At 44.2% G+C, this 19,080-nt stretch overlaps 1 protein-coding gene across 1 annotated transcript in view; it reads left to right on the top strand.

The window, feature by feature from the left end:
* EPG5 (ectopic P-granules 5 autophagy tethering factor) overlaps window positions 1-19,080 on the top strand; it is a 210,699-nt gene that overhangs the window by 39,774 nt on the left and 151,845 nt on the right. Inside the window, exons 2-3 of the mRNA XM_089656878.1 lie at window positions 3,805-4,707; window positions 10,617-10,860. Of these exons, the coding sequence (XP_089513004.1) occupies window positions 3,805-4,707; window positions 10,617-10,860 (1,147 nt within the window). The remainder of the gene's footprint in view (window positions 1-3,804; window positions 4,708-10,616; window positions 10,861-19,080) is intronic.

The raw sequence follows: 19,080 nt of genomic DNA, 5'->3' as shown, positions 1-19,080 counted from the left end.
TTTACACGTCAGCCCTGAATGAGTCATGCTCGCGGCGGCACTTGCGCAGAATGACTGGCGCTCTGTTAGTTGTCTAGGATGAGATCAGTTTACACATGGGTCACCTATGAATGACTGAGTTAGGGCTGAAATGAAAACAGTGATTACATACTGTTGCATGCATATCGGCCCTCAGCAGTGGTGACATGATACAATGTGCTGCATACATGTAACATTGGCACTAAAGTTTTACATGTGAACAGTGTAAAAATAGGCCCCATTCACATTTCGCGTTTTGGAATCGCACTGTCTTTGGGGTACTCTTAAAATTGAATGGTACCCAAACGCGCATAGTGCGTTGTGCAGCCATTGCCATGCAAGTTGGAATTCCAAATCACATGCGCAATGCGTGTCTTTGGGTGCTATTCATGCTTAATGGTACCCCTAAGGCAATTATTATTTCAGGTACTTATATAGCGCCGTCAATTTACGCAGTGCTTTACATTTAAATGTAATGCAGTGTAGATCACACTGCATTACATTCTTTACCGGCTATGATGGCTGAGGAAACTGTCAATGGGGACCGGGAAGTGACATTATACACATTAGTTCTGTGTCAGGGACAAGATGGGGAGGAGACTATACGTGTGTCCGCTCTCCCCCCTATCCCTATACCCCTTGACGCCTGCTGTGCTGGTCCCATTCCCGCAGATGGGCATGCAGAGCCCAGGATACATATCGGTGGGCGCGGAGGATGGGCACTTTACCCACATATGTGAAAGCAATTGGGTGGCAGAGAAGCCGACCGAATGCTTCCACCTGACAAGGGTGTGCATCCCTGCAACCATGAATGGGCTAACGAAAGCCCAGGTACCAGGAAGCAATTTTTAGTCACAATGGCAACCTAGTGCCTGGGATTTATTGAACCCTGGCATAGATGATGGTGTCTGTGGTGGCATTAACACAGCAATTTTGTTGACCTCAGGATGACAGCACTGTTTGTACGGCAGTGAAATTGCACAAAAGTGACGTCATCCTGTAGACAGGATAATCTTGAATGGCAATATAGTATTAATTGGGCTTTACACCCCGGTCACATGGGTGCGATTTGCATGCCCTGCGAATTGCAAATCGCATGCCAATTTGAACCCTAGTGTCCGCAATTGGAGCGGTTATATCGGTGCGGTTCCAACTTGATTTCTAAAGTAGTACATGCACTACTTTTGGTGTGACTTGTATAGACATCTGTATCAGATGTCTTGCCAATCGCACCTGAAATCGGTGGTTCACCCGACTATGAAATCGTGCGACTTCACTGTAAGTCGCCCGATTTCAAAGTCAGGCTTGTTTACAAGATTTTCTTATTACAGTGATCTGTCCTCCAGAGGTACATGTAAAAAATTGTCCCATCTTCCTGTGTGTCGTGGAAGGCTGGCTACTTGGTCAGACAAAGTCAGATCAATGCAGCTCTGTAATCATTTATACATTACTACATGCAGTTTAACCTCTTGGCGCCGGCCGAACGCAAATGTGCGGCCTCCTGGTGTCTGGGCCTAGATGCAGAGCGGCCGCACATTTGCGTCTATTAAAAAAAAAAAACGCACTGAGAGCACTCGTCCTGCGCGCTCCCAGCACACATGTCCGGTACTCACGGAAAGGTCCCGATCTCCTCTTTCGATCAGGACCTTTCCCGATCAATGACTGCCGTGACGGTGTGTCACATGACCCTAAGCCCCGCCGCGCCTCCCGGCTTCTGAGACCCTTAAAGGACCGGGAGGTGTTGGCGCAAAGGGGTTAAAAAATCAACGAAAGCAGTGTAAGTACCTGAATGTGACCCAGTATCACCCTCTTTCAGTTCCTGTACAGAGCAGCTGGAGTATGATAGGAAGAAGCAGCACAAGAAACCAATACGTTTGCTTACCAGAAGCATTCTGATAGGAGGAGAGAGTAGAATGATAGATGACCTGATGTGCAGCTTCTCCTTTCACAGGCTGGGGGTCAGTTCAAAACAGAGGGCGCACTGACCTTGTGTATTACCTTTAAAAGTATGTTTATTAAATATAAAAAAAAGGTATTCTACTTACAAAAGTACATAAATGCAAGGCACATCATAAGGGACCGCTCTGTCCAATTTACACTTTCTGAATGGTAATGAGAATGATGGACATCCAATATGGCTGACGCGTTTCGAGGACTAGCCTCTTCCTCAGAGCCTGAGTAGAATACCTTTTTTTTTTTTTATATTTAATAAACATACTTTTAAAGGTAATGCGCAAGTCCGGTGCGCCCTCTGTTTTGTTTTTCTCTACTAGTACTTTTGGACTCCCTGGTTCTTTGATGGCAGCAAGGTGTGCATATTCCAAGATTTTCGTTGTGTGGTCCCTATGACATCCCTAAGTGCAGGAGTATCTGGGTTTTCCACTATCACATGGGAATCAGTTCTTGATGACTTGGGTTCAAAGGACGTGGGCTGAATGATGCTGGCCATCAGACTGAGGACATCTAGTGTCATAAAAGGTACAGAAGGCAAAATCTCTGCATTGAAGGTGAATATTACAGCAAAAAGCTGGCTTTGTTATTTTATCTTTTAACCTCCATCGCGGTCTGATTATGTCAGTATTTCTGTGCTGAAAGCGGTACATTCTTGGAAATATGTTGTTTTTTTATTGTAGGCCTGTAATTTTTAGGAATAACTCACTGAAATCTGTCCGAACACGAGTCTAGTAAACATCCCGGGTAGGATAAAATTTGAAACCCAAAATTATAAATTATAATATAATAAATAATCATAAAAAATAAATAAAATAATAATAAATGTAATTCAATAATATAATCAAACCAAAAACACTGAAATTTGAAATATAGCGCCAAGTTCGCACATCGCTGAGCAAAGTCGCAGAATCGTTTTCAGTGTCTGATGACGAATTTCCCCCACAAATCATTATCACTCAATTCTGCAAGTGGTTCTGATTTACTATCGCTGTTCTCTAGCCGGTCTAAAACCACTTTTGACGTAAAGGGACACTTTTTGGACGCCATGGACGTTTCTCAGTTTCCAGGCAGAAAGAACAGTAAAAATGCAGGCAGGGCGCCGGACAAAGCACTCGGGACAAAATGTATGTGAAATGGTTTGATACAGGAATGTTATACTATGTGATTTTAGTTTATTTGAAAATGTCAGTTTTTAAAAATTTTTTAATTTCCTGCCGGTTCCGGCCCCCATACGTCCCGATGTCGCAGGGACCGGAAGACGGATGCCGGCATCAGCCTGAGGAGATGGCCGGGGATGCTGCAGGGGGGACATCACGGGAGCGCAGGACAAGGTAAGTGAAGAAGAGATCCTGGAGCAACACTGCAGAGTATTCCTGAGTGTAGCTCGGGGTTACCGCTTGTGGTGCTGAAACTTTACCCCGAGCTACACTCGGGAATACCGCCAGGGGGGTTAAGGCTCCATTCACACTAATTCAATTTCAGATGCGACTTGAGTCACACAGAATCACGACAATAGAAATCTCATTGTTTTCAATGGTGTCCTTTCACATCAGTGCATCCCAGCACAGCGTGACTTCAGAAAAGGTTCCTGTACTTCTTTGGTGCCATTCCAGCACGATTTGGCCCCATAGAATATGCAGACCACATCCAAGTTGCACTACATAATAGCACTGAAAATGGAATCAAAATTGGATGGCAGCAGTGTGAACCTAGCCTAAAGGGCTATTCATTTTATATTGTTTTTGGCTATTGTTAGCTTTACATTGGTGACTTTCAACACTTCCTATAACAATTATGAGAATGTCAATGACTGGTTGCATTCTGTCTCTGTAGGCAAAGAAAAAACAAGCTATCCCAGACTTAAGACCAGAGAAGACTTTGGCACTGGAGGAAGAGAATGATGTCTTTGTTACAGTCTCCACCCCTGATTCATCCTCCCAAAAACTGAAAACAGACTGTGAGCCCCCTGATAACTTTATAGAAATTCAGCTCAATGACGACACAGGGACATCTGAAATAAATCAGATAAGTCAGTTGTCCTTGGCAGACTCCTCTGGCGTTGAAGATGCCAAGCAATCATCCACGGCAAAGGACAAAGATGAGTCAAAGGAGCTGTCTGCTCCAGAGGATCAGGATCTCGACTCTACTAGAGAGAAAACCGATTCCAGTATTAGTTATCCTGCACAGGACCTTGAATTGTCTACTAATGTGGCTCAGTGCGTGGAAAGGACAAGCCCTCCTTTGGACAAGGAGAACGTAGAGGTCCCCGATATCAGACCTGCAGTGCTTTCTATTAGAGAACAGGATGGCCTCAACACTCAGCATTTTGTGGAAGCCAAAGAGATTCTGGATTTGTCCAAGGTGAAGTCTTTGTACCCAGAGCTACCTGAGCCGATCTTTGACCACACAAGAGCTGTGGCCACCATTAAGCCCCTTGTCCCAAATGAGAGGCTCTATCCAGAGCTCCCACAGCAGCCCAGGCCTGTCCCATTCACTCGGGAACAGCTGAAGATCTTTGAGCCATGCTCTTGGGTAGAGAACGTGGACTCTTTCACCGAGGAGTTTGAGAGAATTGCACATCAGGACCGCCATGAGTTCCATGAGCTGCTGATGAACTATGGCCGATGCAGGAAGCAGCTTCTGCTGGCCGATTCCAAGCTTCAGATCATGATCTCTGATTGGAAGAACATCAAGAGCAAAGTGTGGGATTTTAAGGAAGAGCACATGACTGTACAGGTAAATTCCTGGAAGTTCTATGAATTATTGGTCTAAACCAGTGGTCTCCAAACTTTCTAATCAAAGGGTCCGTTTACTATCCTTCAGACTTTAGGGGGACCGAGCCTTGGCCAATGGGAGTAAAAAATATACCGGTGTCGGTAGCAATGCCCCATCATAAGTGACATTGGGAGGAATAGTGCCCCACTGTTGGTGTCAGCAGGAAGAATAGTGCCCCACTGTTGGTGTCAGCAGGAGGAATAGTGCCCCACTGTTGGTGTCAGCAGGAGGAATAGTGCCCCACTGTTGGTGTCAGTAGGAGGAATAGTGCCCCACTGTTGGTGTCAGCAGGAGGAATAGTGCCCCACTGTTGGTGTCAGCAGGAGGAATAGTGCCCCACTGTTGGTGTCAGTAGGAGGAATAGTGCCCCACTGTTGGTGTCAGTAGGAGGAATAGCGCCCCACTGTTGGTGTCAGTAGGAGGAATAGTGCCCCGTAGGAGGAATAGTGCCCCACTGTTTGTGTCAGTAGGAGGAATAGTGCCCCGTAGGAGGAATAGCGCCCCACTGTTGGTGTCAGTAGGAGGAATAGTGCCCCGTAGGAGGAATAGCGCCCCACTGTTGGTGTCAGTAGGAGGAATAGTGCCCCGTAGGAGGAATAGTGCCCCACTGTTGGTGTCAGTAGGTGGAATAGCGCCCCACTGTTGGTGTCAGTAGGCAGAATAGTGCCCCACTGTTGGTGTCAGTAGGTGGAATAGTGCCCCACTGTTGGTGTCAGTAAGAGGAATAGTGCCCCACTGTTGGTGTCAGTAGGTGGAATAGTGCCCCACTGTTGGTGTAAGTAGGCGGAATAGTGCCCCACTATTGGTGTCAGTAGGCGGAATAGTGCCCCGTAGGAGGAATAGTGCCCCACTGTTGGTGTCAGTAGGTGGAATAGTGCCCCACTATTGGTGTCAGTAGGCGGAATAGTGCCCCACTGTTGTGGCATAAGGATAAAGCGAGCGCTCATAGTTCAGCTGCTGGAACACTCTAAGGAATCACTGGACCTTTAAGCAAGAATAATAATATATAGTGCAGCGCTGGTGTATTAATTAAAAAACCCCCACTGTGCCCCACTGTTGGTGTCAGTAGGTGGAATAGTGCCTCTTTGTTCATGTCAGTAGGAGGAATAGTGCCCCACAGTAGGCAGAATAGTGCTCCACTGTTGGTGTCCGTAGGAGAAATAGTGCCCCACTGTGTGGTACACTTTTTTTACACTTAAAAACTCCTCAAAAACGTCTCTGAGAAGCATTTTTGGTGCAGTTTTTAAGTCACGTGTCCTTTAAAAACACCCAGAAAGCGTGGCAAAAGCGCAGTAAAAACGTCTCTGAGAAGCGGTTTTGGTGCAGTTTTTAACCACTTTAAGTCTGGCCACTTTCACCCCCTTCCTGTCCAGGCCAATTTTCAGCTTTCAGCGCTGTCACACTTTAAATGAAAATTGCGCGGTCATGCAATACTGTACCCATTTTTTGAGACAGATAAAACTTTATTTTGGTGGTATTTATTCACCACTGGGATTTTTATTTTTTTTTGCTATATAAATGAAAAAGTCCAAAAATTTTGAAAAAAAGTGTTTTTCTTATTACATTTTGCAAATAGATAATCTTTCTTCATAAATCTTGGCCAAAATGTATTCAGCTATCTTTTTAGTAAAAAAAAAAAAATAACCCCAATCAGTTTATAACCAAAAATTATAATTTTTTAAAAATATTTTTAAAATTTTTATTTTTTTATATTATTATTTATGGTTTTTTTTTCTACATACTGTCACCCTAGCAGTACAGTGTCACCACAGTGACACTGTACTACTTGTGGGGGGGGATGAAGATTTTTTTTTTTTACACTGATTGCTTTTACACCCATAACGGCTGTAAACGCAATAATTTATCCTCTCTGACTGCATTTCTTGCAGCCATTGAGAAATACTGAGTGAGCTGTGATTGGTCACAGCTTGTCACATGGTACAAGGCAGTTGTGAATAGCTGTGTACCATGTGACCTCTGTGATCATTCACAGATTTCACACGTAGTAAGCAATGATGTCAGGAAGTGACATCTTGCTTACTACTATTCATGTGATCACTGATTGGCCAGTCAGTGATCACATGATCGGGACCTCACACAGAGGTCCTGTACAGCGATCGGTGTTCACAGTGACGTGTGCTCCCAGGGAGCGCGCACAGGCTGAAAATGCAGGCGCTACTTATGAACGGCAACCTGCTCCTGCCCGGCCGTTTATATACGTGGGCCGGATGGGAAGTGGTTAAGTCACGTGTCCTTTAACCACCTGCCGCCCGCCATATAGTCCAATGACGGACGCAAGGTGGTTCTCTCGTTCTGGGACGACGTCATATGACGTCGTCCCATTCTAACCGCGCATGCGTGGCTCCGGGAGCGTGCGGCGATCGGCAGTGCGCTGTGTCCCTCGGACACAGCGGATCACCGATCAACAGAAAGAGCCAAAGATGTCGGCTCGGTCATGTGATCTGCTGTGCCCAATCACAGCTGATCACATGTAAACAGGGAAATGCCGGTTATCTGCATTTCTCTCCTCTCGAGCTGTCACGCTGACAGAGGAGAGGAGAGCCGGTAATCGGCATTCCTCGGAGGGGACATGTACACTGATCATCAGAGCACTGATGATCAGTGTGCCCTGATGATCTGTGTAGCCCCAGCAATGCCACCTATCAGTGTCCATCAGTGCCAGCTGTCAGTGTTCATCCATGCCACCTGCCAGTGCCCATCAGTGCCAAATATCAGTACCCATCTGAGCTGCTTTTCAGTGTCACCCATCAGTGCCACCTATCAATGCCAATCAGTGCTGCCAATCAGTGCCACCTATCAGTGCCCATCAGTGCTGCTTATCAGTGCTGCCTAACAGTGCCAGTCAATGCCGCCTATCAGTGCCATATATGAGTGCTGCCTTTCAGTGCCCATCAGTGATGCCTGTCAATGTCCATCAGTGCCACCTACCAGTGCCTCCTCATCAGTGCAGCCTATCAGTGCAGCCTATCAGTGCCCATCACTGCAGCCTCATTAGCGCACATCAGAGAAGGAGAAAATTCACTTATTTCCAAAATTTTATAACAAAAACTAAGAAAAAACATTTTTTTCCCAAATTTTCAGTGGTTTTTGGTTTGTTTAAGAAAAAATAAAAAACCCCGAGGTGATTAAATACCACCAAAATAAAGCTATATCTGTCACAAAAAAATGATAAAAATGTCATATGGGTACAATATTGCATGACCGCGCAATTGTCAATCAAAGTGTGATCGCACTGAAAGCTGGAAATTGGCCTGGGCAGGAAGGGGGTATAAGTGCCCTGTAGGCGAGGGGTTAAACAAGCCCAGAAAGCACGATAAAACGCCTATGCTTTTTGCTGTGTTTTTGTGGTGGATCAGTGTGAAAGTAGCCTTAGACACAGTTTCATTAGCACTGGGTCTCCTGATGTAATCATACCATCCAATATGCCAGCAAATAAATGTACAGGATAAGAGAAAGGAGAATGCAATAGTGTATGTTTAAAACCAGGCACTCACAAGTATAGATTAAAACGTCACTCCACTCCGATCCTCTGGCATGCATGATGACGTCACCACTATTGCTGTACCCTATGCATCCGCATAGACGTCTGCAGTGACATTTGTATGTTTTGGTGGAAACACAGTCTGGTGCATGATGTACACAATGGGATGATACATTTATTGAGGACACAATGGGATGTCTTGGGATACATTTATTGAGGACACAATGGGATGTCTTGGGATACATTTATTGAGGACACAATGGGATGATACATTTATTGAGGACACAATGGGATGATACATTTATTGAGGACACAATGGGATGTCTTGGGATACATTTATTGAGGACACAATGGGATGTCTTTTGCAGCTATATTGTTAATTCAGTGGCAGTGTGCTGATGTATATTTTATCTTTTACTTACTGCACTGGTTATTTGTTGGCATGGTCACTTTTAGGGCATTTTCACACTGCCCTGCCGTAAAAACGCCTATACATTTTTTGCAGCGTTTGTGGTGCTTTTTTTTTAAAGGACATGTGACTCAAAAACTGCACCAATAACAATTCTTGGGTGCTTTTTTGAGGCATTTTCCATTGATTTCAATGGAAAGAAGCGTTTTTGGTGCTGTTTTTTTACAACCATGCTCCAAAAATGCTGCCAGCAGGATTTTTTACCCCGTAACGGAAGCGCAATGCCCCAGTGTGAAAACATTCATAGACATACATTTGGAAGCATTTTTCTTGAGTTTTTCAGGTTCTTTTTCTTTTTTTAATTTCGCACAAAAGCGCTTCAAAAACCCCCAATGGCATGGTTCTCACCAGTGCTTGCATTTCCAGTGCGTTCCGGTTTCAGAAAAAAAAGTAGAACATGTTGAATTTTTCCTGCACAGAACTGTACTGGAACGTGGTAAAACGCATTGAAAATGCATAAAAAACTCCCTGGACCCCAAATGACCCCAAAAAAGGAGGAAAAAAAGCATCTGGAACGCATCAAAAACACGCCTGCAGAAACGCTTACTGATATTTGTTCACATTATTATTAGTATTTAAAGGTATAGCACAACCCATTTATTTATTTATTTCAGGTACTTATATAGCGCCATCAATTTCCGCAGCGCTTTACATATATATTGTACATTCACATCAGTCCCTAACCCTCAAGGGGTGTACAATCTAAGGTCCCTAACTCACATTCATACATACACATACTAGGGACAATTTAGACAGGAGCCAATTCACCTACCAGCATGTCTTTGGAGTGTGGGAAGAAACTGGAGTACCCGGAGGAAACCCACGCAGGCACAGGGAGAACATGCAAACTCTAGGCAGGTGGTGCTGTGGCTGTGATTCGAACCAACTACCCGAGTACTGCCAGGCGGAAGTGCTAACCATTTAGCCACTGTGCTGCCCATATTTAGTTTACTGAAAGATGGTACAGTGAGCGCTCCAAAATATCAGCAGCTGAACATCCAAAGAAAAGCGCATATAAAATCCTCATAGAAATGTCAATAAATATAGATGCAGCGCTGTATTAGCAATATGATAAAATCACAGATAAAATCACAAAATAAATCACAGATAAAATGCAGTCCTGTAATGGTGCTCGCTGTTTTCCCAGTGCAAACGATAGAAATGCGCACTAACCTAGGTGGAGCCCAGGATGTCGTTGACACCACGCCGCCAGTGCCACGTGGAGGCCCGGCGGCCATCTTTGTTCTTGGAGTGGTCAGTCATTCATTAGTATCTGGCACCATTGTGATTTTACCCACACATCTTTGAATTAATAAAGTAACTTTGCATACTACACTATGAGTTTCTCCCTGTGTGTCCTGTGAGGAGCTTCTCAACCTTTGCAGCCCTGAAGTGACCCTTTTACCAGCTCTAGAGAGGGGGAACCTTCTACTCCACACATCCCTACAAGGATACTTCTGGCCTGTGGGACCTCATCCTTACCACACAAGGGCGCTTCATCTCCACATTTCTCCAGTTTCTATCCATGTTCTGACCAGAAAGAGAGGGGAATCTTCAGGATATTTACATTCATGCGTATTACCAATACGCTTCTGGTTAGTGCGCATTTCTATCATTTGCACTGGGAAAACAGCGAGCACCATTACAGGACTGCATTTTATCTGTGATTTATTTTGTGATTTTATCTGTGATTTTATCATATTGCTAATACAGTGCTGCATCTATATTTATTTACATATTTAGTTTACTACCCGTGGCATTGTATTTGGGTACCAGAGAGTGCTGCTATATTTAAAACAAATTTTGGCACTTGAAAGTTCTAACATTGAGCGCAGGACATACTGACAACATTTTTCAACAGATGATTGTGGCAGTAAAATTTGATGTTCTCCTCCACAGGGTCTCTGTGACGATCAAGCCAAGGTAGTCGGGTATCACCATTATCAGAAGGCAGAGGTCAATACATCGGCACAGGGAGACCTGAAACGACTGTTTGAGCTCAAGTTGGATCACTTGTATCAGACGTTCGCTCTGCACTCTTATACATCGGTGTTATCTCGGCTGCAGGTTGAGTCTTACGTCTATGGGATGGTCAACAATTCTCCCTTCCTCCGGTCAGTGGCTGTTTACCATCCAGACCATGGTGAGTGTCCGAAATCTGTCCGAATCACAAATGTATTCTTTTCCTTTCTTTCTGTAGTTACATGCTGTGAATGTACAGTGCATGTATATGTAGTGCTGTGTTTAAGGGGGTACCACCAGTTCTCCAGTACGGGGCCCAGGCCATCCCACATGGAAGAAAAATATATTTATTTATTTCAGGTACTTATATAGCGCCGTCAATTTACGCAGTGCTTTACACATATATATTGTACATTCACATCAGTCCCTAACCCTCAAGGGGTGTACAATCTAAGGTCCCTAACTCACATTCATACATACACATACTAGTGACAATTTAGACAGGAGCCAATTCACCTACCAGCATGTCTTTGGAGTGTGGGAGGAAACCGGAGGACCCAGAGGAAACCCATACAGGCACAGGGAGAACATGCAAACTCCATGCAGGAGGTGCCATGGTCGGGAATCAAACCTATGACCCATTTACTGCAAGGCAGACGTGCTAACCACTAAGCCACTGTGCCGCCCCATATTTGAAATATATTTTAAAAATATTCTTCCCAAATATATTGAGATATATTTGAAATACTACAATTTTGGCCATATTCAATATATTTATATATTGTATGTTGAAATGCGTTTATATTACAAAATATCTGAAAAATATTTTTAAAAATACATTTCAAATATACTGTATGTCTTTAATAATACAAAGCTACATTTTTGGAATGCATTTACAAATACATATAAAATATATGTTAAAGTGACTTTTTATGTTAAAAAAAATCTGAAGAATATATTTTAAAAATATACCAAATTCAACACGCAGTATAACATTAAAAAAAAGTCACTTTAACATATATTTATATATATATATATATAAGTCACATTAACATATATTTTTATATATATATATATATATATATATATACATATATATGTGAATAAGGGGGGATATCCTCCTGCGCTTGGTATGGGTAAGTCCCTATCTACTAGCTGCAATCACTCAACCTCAACCAATAAGTCATAAATACCGTGCATTAAATAGTGAAGCGCTCCCAAATTATCTAAAAAAATACCCTCTGTGCGTACCATAAATACCCACTAAACTTAAAAATAATTGATACTATAAGGTGATAAAAAACATTATAAACTAAATCAATTAGTGGAAAAATAAAAATGCATAAACACCTCTCATATATACCAATATATTATTGCCTCTTAATAGATCTGTGATAGAAAATAACAAATATAAAATCCTTGATAAATACTCAGATATCAGTGATAGAAACGATTATGAAAAATGTGACAAATCGTGATAATTGTGACAAACCTAAAAATCAAAATATAGTGGTTCTGCAATAAATTATATAATACATATAACTTGTGATAAACCCTATAACAAAATAAAATTAGAATAAAATAAAATAAATCGCTTCTTAATTCAGTGAAAAAAATGAATGAACTCAGTGTTTCAGAATAAACTCAAATAGTCCATGCAAAAATGTGAAAACACTCTGTGATCTTCACTTCTAGTGCTTAAAAAGGAATCCTCCAACGGCAGCAATGCCTGCTCACCTCCCCTCCTCGACCCACACAGGGCCACAAGGCAAAAGACTCTCCTTAAAGGCAATCCTTTCCTCCAGACAACTCAGCCAGGGACCTCAGGACTTCCACTCCACCTCCTCTCACCACGTCATATAGGACACAAACAAAAGCTTCCCATAGTATAATACCGTTTATTAGAAGTAATATGGCATAACAAACTTTCCCACTCACATGTAATCTTTGAATACAGCGCTTTTCCACCTCACATCATGGGTGTATTCTCATACAGGGAGGGGAACAAATATGGCCGCTGTGTCCGGACAAAACGTCCCCACGTGACCGGAAGTGACGTAATATCGTACTGGGAATGGCGTTCCGACGCGTTGCGTCACGTGCGTCGTGACTTCATCAGGGTCCCTGATGAAGTCACGACGCACGTGACGCAACGCGTCGGAACGCCATTCCCAGTACGATATTACGTCACTTCCGGTCACGTGGGGACGTTTTGTCCGGACGCAGCGGCCATATTTGTTCCCCTCCCTGTATGAGAATACACCCATGATGTGAGGTGGAAAAGCGCTGTATTCAAAGATTACATGTGAGTGGGAAAGTTTGTTATGCCATATTACTTCTAATAAACGGTATTATACTATGGGAAGCTTTTGTTTGTGTCCTATATGACGTGGTGAGAGGAGGTGGAGTGGAAGTCCTGAGGTCCCTGGCTGAGTTGTCTGGAAGAAAGGATTGCCTTTAAGGAGAGTCTTTTGCCTTGTGGCCCTGTGTGGGTCGAGGAGGGGAGGTGAGCAGGCATTGCTGCCGTTGGAGGATTCCTTTTTAAGCACTAGAAGTGAAGATCACAGAGTGTTTTCACATTTTTGCATGGACTATTTGAGTTTATTCTGAAACACTGAGTTCATTCATTTTTTTCACTGAATTAAGAAGCGATTTATTTTATTTTATTCTAATTTTATTTTGTTATAGGGTTTATCACAAGTTATACAGTTGTGACCAAAATTATTCAACCCCCAATGCTGTAAAGGGGTTTAGGGACTATAGTGTACATTTGGAATTGTATTCAGAATCAAATCCTACAAGGACGTTGTAACTACCCAAATGCAACTAAAATGACATCAATTGTTTATGTAATACAGTAGTAAATGGTTCTTATGTGGTTTCTTCATTGCCACAATTATTCAACCCCTTAAAGACTACCACTCTGAAGAACAGAGGTTCATACAGGTGCTTTCCATCAGGTATTGAAAACACCTGTGGATGTCACCGAGCAGCAATCAAGCATAATAAGCACCAATTAGGCAGCTTTAAAATGACTGTGATACTCAGCTCCTTCTAGACATTTACTGGTGTGGTTACAAACATGGTGAAGGCAAGAGAATGGTCCAGGAAGACAAGAGAAGAGGTGATTTCTCTTCACAGGAAGGGCAATGGCTATAAGAAGATTGCAAAGATGTTAAACATACCAAGAGACACCTTAGGAAGCATCATTCGCAAATTCAAGGCAAAGGGCACTGTTGAAACGCTACCTGGTCGTGGCAGAAAGAAGATGCTGACTTCGACTGCTGTGCGCTACCTGAAGCGTAGAGTGGAGAGAAGTCCCCGTGTGACTGCTGAGGAACTGAGAAAAGATTTGTCAGATGTGGGTACAGAAGTTTCAGCCCAGACAATAAGACGCACACTGCGTAATGAAGGCCTCCGTGCCAGAACTCCCAGGCGTACCCCCTTGCTGTCTCCAAAGAATAAGAAGAGTCGACTGCAGTATGCCAAAAGCCATGTGGACAAACCACAAAAGTTGTGGGATAGTGTTCTGTGGACTGATGAAACAAAATTAGAACTGTTTGGGCCCATGGATCAACGCTATGTTTGGAGGAGGAAGAACAAGGCCTATGATGAAAAGAACACCTTGCCTACTGTGAAGCATGGTGGAGGGTCAATCATGCTTTGGGGCTGTTTTGCTTCTGCAGGTACAGGGAAGCTTCAGCGTGTGCAAGGTACCATGAATTCTCTTCAGTACCAGGAGATATTGGATGGAAACGTGATGCAGTCCGTCACACACCTGAGGCTTGGGAGACGTTGGACCTTTCAACAGGACAATGATCCCAAGCATACCTCCAAGTCCACTAGAGCATGGTTGCAGAGGAAAGGCTGGAACATTTTGGAGTGGCCATCGCAGTCACCAGACTTAAATCCGATTGAGAACCTCTGGTGGGACTTAAAGAAAGCAGTTGCAGTGCGCAAGCCTAAGAATGTGACTGAACTGGAGGCCTTTGCCCATGAAGAATGGGCGAAGATACCCGTAGATCGCTGCAAGACACTTGTGTCAAGCTATGCTTCACGTTTAAAAGCTGTTATAACTGTAAAAGGATGCTGTACTAAGTACTAAGATTGAATGTCACTTGGGGGTTGAATAAAACTGATAATGCTGTGAGCACAGAAAAGACATTTGTGGTTATTTCATTATAACTGTTATGTTATATTTGTCTGACCTACAAGTGCCTCTTTAATGTAAATGTAAGCAAGATGACTGAATGATCAAAAGCAATGTCAAACTGGCCAAAACACTCAATTTCAGTGGGGGTTGAATAATTTTGGTCACAACTGTATGTATTATATAATTTATTGCAGAACCACTATTTTTTGATTTTTAGGTTTGTCACAATTATCACGATTTGTCACATTTTTCATAATCGTTTCTATCACTGATATCTGAGTATTTATCAAGGATTATATATTTGTTATTTTCTATCACATATCTATTAAGAGGCAATAATATATTGGTATATATGAGAGGTGTTTATGCATTTTTATTTTTCCACTAATTGATTTAGTTTATAATGTTTTTTATCACCTTATAGTATCAATTATTTTTAAGTTTAGTGGGTATTTATGGTACGCACAGAGGGTATTTTTTTAGATAATTTGGGAGCGCTTCACTATTTAATGCACGATATATATGTGAATACATTCCAAAAATGTAGATTTGTATTTTTAAATATATGTAAAAATATATGTTAAAGTGACTTTTTTATATGTTATACTACGTGTTGAAATGTGTTTTTTTATATATTACAAAATATATGAAAAATATTTTTAAAAATGTATTTGTTTTAAATATAGTCTTCAGATTTTTTTTTAACATGCAAAAAAGTCATTTTAACATATATTTTTACATATATTTGTAAATGCATTCCAAAAATGTAGATTTGTATTTTTAAAGACATACAGTATATTTGAAATGTATTTTTAAAAATATTTTTCAGATATTTTGTAATAAAAATGCATTTCAACAGTTTGTGTGTGTATGTATGTATGGGGGTGTGTGTGTGTATATATATATATATATATGTGTGTATATATATATATATATATATATATATATATATATATATATATATATATATATATATATATATTGAGGCCTCTATTTAGACACTCAGCCTGGCTTGGCTCCACTCTCTGCTCACAGGTTTTGGCTAAGGGCTCCATTCACACTGGTGCAGAGACATCAATTTTCTGCACATGCTCTGCAAGCACACAACAACGTGAATTGTTCTCTGTGCCCTGTTCACACCACAACACTAGTATCACGTGCAATTTTTTTTTCTGTGCAGAAATCTGCAATGTGTATAAATCTCATGGAGGCGCGCATGAAAACTGATGTAAACTGATGTCTCTGCAAGTGAAATGTGTGCATCAGTTTCCATCAGTCTTCATGCACGTATGGTGTGAATGAGTCCTGACAGCTGCAGGAGCCAATGGCCACCACGGCTCTCAGCCAAGCCTGTAAGACAGGAGAGAAGGGAGAAGAGCTGCTGCAGTCAGGCACAGCGTTGGATCCAGATCAGCCTCAGGTAACTATTGAGGGGGCTGTAAGGGAGCTGCTATTAAAAGTTTTTTTTATATCTTAAAGTGTTACTAAACCCACAACAGTACAATCAGTCTGTAGATGCAGTAAAGCATGCTTGTTATACTCACTGTGGAAACTATAGGATTAATACTCTGCATTGTGTAAAAAGCAAGCTGGACATGCTCAGTTTTGTGTGTATTGCTAGAGAGTTTTTTTTTTGGGAGGGTGATTGTGATCAGCACAGGGCCAATCAGCACTGTCCAGACAGAGGGTCAGGGGTTATGCAGCCTCATAGGACAATCAGGAGAGAATGAAAACTCCTCCTACAAGCTTTACTGGTGCTCTGCTGGACACTGATAGAAGTCACAAGACTGCTATATACCTCTGGTGAAAAAAGGTGTTTAGCAGTTTATATTTACTAAAATAGTTGAATTTCCTTGTTGTGTGTACTGTGGGAGACCAGATATAGTGAATGCAGGGTCCGGGGAGACCGGATATAGTGAATGCAGGGTCCGGGGAGACCGGATATAGTGAATGCAGGGTCCGGGGAGACCAGATATAGTGAATGCAGGGACCCGGAGAGCGGATGTAGTGAATGCAGGGTCCGGGGAGAGCGGATATAGTGAATGCAAGGTCCGGGGAGAGCGGATATAGTGAATGCAGGGTCCGGGGATACCAGATATAGTGAATGCAGGGTCCGGGGAGACCGGATATAGTGAATGCAGGGTCCGGGGAGACCGGATATAGTGAATGTAGGGTCCGGGGAGACCACATATAGTGAATGCAGGGTCCGGGGAGACCGGATATAGTGAATGCAGGGTCCGGGGAGACCGGATATAGTGATTGCAGGGTCCGGGGAGACCGGATATAGTGAATGCAGGGTCCGGGGAGACCGGATATAGTGAATGCAGGGTCCGGGGAGAGCGGATATAGTGAATGCAGGGTCCGGGGAGAGCGGATATAGTGAATGCAGGGTCCGGGGAGAGCGGATATAGTGAATGCAGGGTCCGGGGAGAGCGGCTATAGTGAATGCGGGGTCCGGGGAGACCGGATATAGTGAATGCAGGGTCCGGGGAGAGCGGCTATAGTGAATGCAGGGTCCGGGGAGAGCGGCTATAGTGAATGCAGGGTCCGGGGAGAGCGGCTATAGTGAATGCAGGGTCCGGGGAGAGCGGATATAGTGAATGCAAGGTCCGGGGAGAGCGGATATAGTGAATGCAGGGTCCGGGGAGAGCGGATATAGTGAATGCGGGGTCCGGGGAGAGCGGATATAGTGAATGCAGGGTCCGGGGAGAGCAGATATAGTGAATGCGGGGTCCGGGGAGAGCGGATATAGTGAATGCAGGGTCCGGGGAGACCGGATATAGTGAATGTAGGGTCCGGGGAGACCACATATAGTGAATGCAGGGTCCGGGGAGACCGGATATAGTGATTGCAGGGTCCGGGGAGACCGGATATAGTGAATGCAGGGTCCGGGGAGAGCGGATATAGTGAATGCAGGGTCCGGGGAGAGCGGATATAGTGAATGCAGGGTCCGGGGAGAGCGGATATAGTGAATGCAGGGTCCGGGGAGAGCGGATATAGTGAATGCAGGGTCCGGGGAGAGCGGATATAGTGAATGCATTGTCCGGGGAGAGCGGATATAGTGAATGCAGGGTCCGGGGAGAGCGGCTATAGTGAATGCGGGGTCCGGGGAGACCGGATATAGTGAATGCGGGGTCCGGGGAGAGCGGCTATAGTGAATGCAGGGTCCGGGGAGAGCGGCTATAGTGAATGCAGGGTCCGGGGAGAGCAGATATAGTGAATGCAGGGTCCGGGGAGACCGGATATAGTGAATGCAGAGTCCGGGGAGACCGGATATAGTGAATGCAGGGTCCGGGGAGACCGGATATAGTGAATGTAGGGTCCGGGGAGACCACATATAGTGAATGCAGGGTCCGGGGAGACCGGATATAGTGAATGCAGGGTCCGGGGAGACCGGATATAGTGATTGCAGGGTCCGGGGAGACCGGATATAGTGAATGCAGGGTCCGGGGAGACCGGATATAGTGAATGCAGGGTCCGGGGAGAGCGGATATAGTGAATGCAGGGTCCGGGGAGAGCGGATATAGTGAATGCAGGGTCCGGGGAGAGCGGATATAGTGAATGCAGGGTCCGGGGAGAGCGGCTATAGTGAATGCGGGGTCCGGGGAGACCGGATATAGTGAATGCAGGGTCCGGGGAGAGCGGCTATAGTGAATGCAGGGTCCGGGGAGAGCGGCTATAGTGAATGCAGGGTCCGGGGAGAGCGGCTATAGTGAATGCAGGGTCCGGGGAGAGCGGATATAGTGAATGCAAGGTCCGGGGAGAGCGGATATAGTGAATGCAGGGTCCGGGGAGAGCGGATATAGTGAATGCGGGGTCCGGGGAGAGCGGATATAGTGAATGCGGGGTCCGGGGAGAGCGGCTATAGTGAATGCAGGGTCCGGGGAGAGCGGCTATAGTGAATGCAGGGTCCTGGGAGAGCGGCTATAGTGAATGCAGGGTCCGGGGAGAGCGGATATAGTGAATGCAAGGTCCGGGGAGAGCGGATATAGTGAATGCAGGGTCCGGGGAGAGCGGATATAGTGAATGCGGGGTCCGGGGAGAGCGGATATAGTGAATGCAGGGTCCGGGGAGAGCAGATATAGTGAATGCGGGGTCCGGGGAGAGCGGATATAGTGAATGCAGGGTCCGGGGAGACCGGATATAGTGAATGTAGGGTCCGGGGAGACCACATATAGTGAATGCAGGGTCCGGGGAGACCGGATATAGTGAATGCAGGGTCCGGGGAGACCGGATATAGTGATTGCA

Source organism: Staurois parvus, unplaced genomic scaffold (assembly GCF_062004578.1).
Source record: "Staurois parvus isolate SC_StPar_1 unplaced genomic scaffold, SC_StPar_1.0 ptg000946l, whole genome shotgun sequence".
Taxonomy (NCBI): domain Eukaryota; kingdom Metazoa; phylum Chordata; class Amphibia; order Anura; family Ranidae; genus Staurois; species Staurois parvus.
The sequence above is the reverse complement of the archived record's forward strand: the minus strand, read 5'-3'. Positions and strand labels throughout refer to the sequence as shown.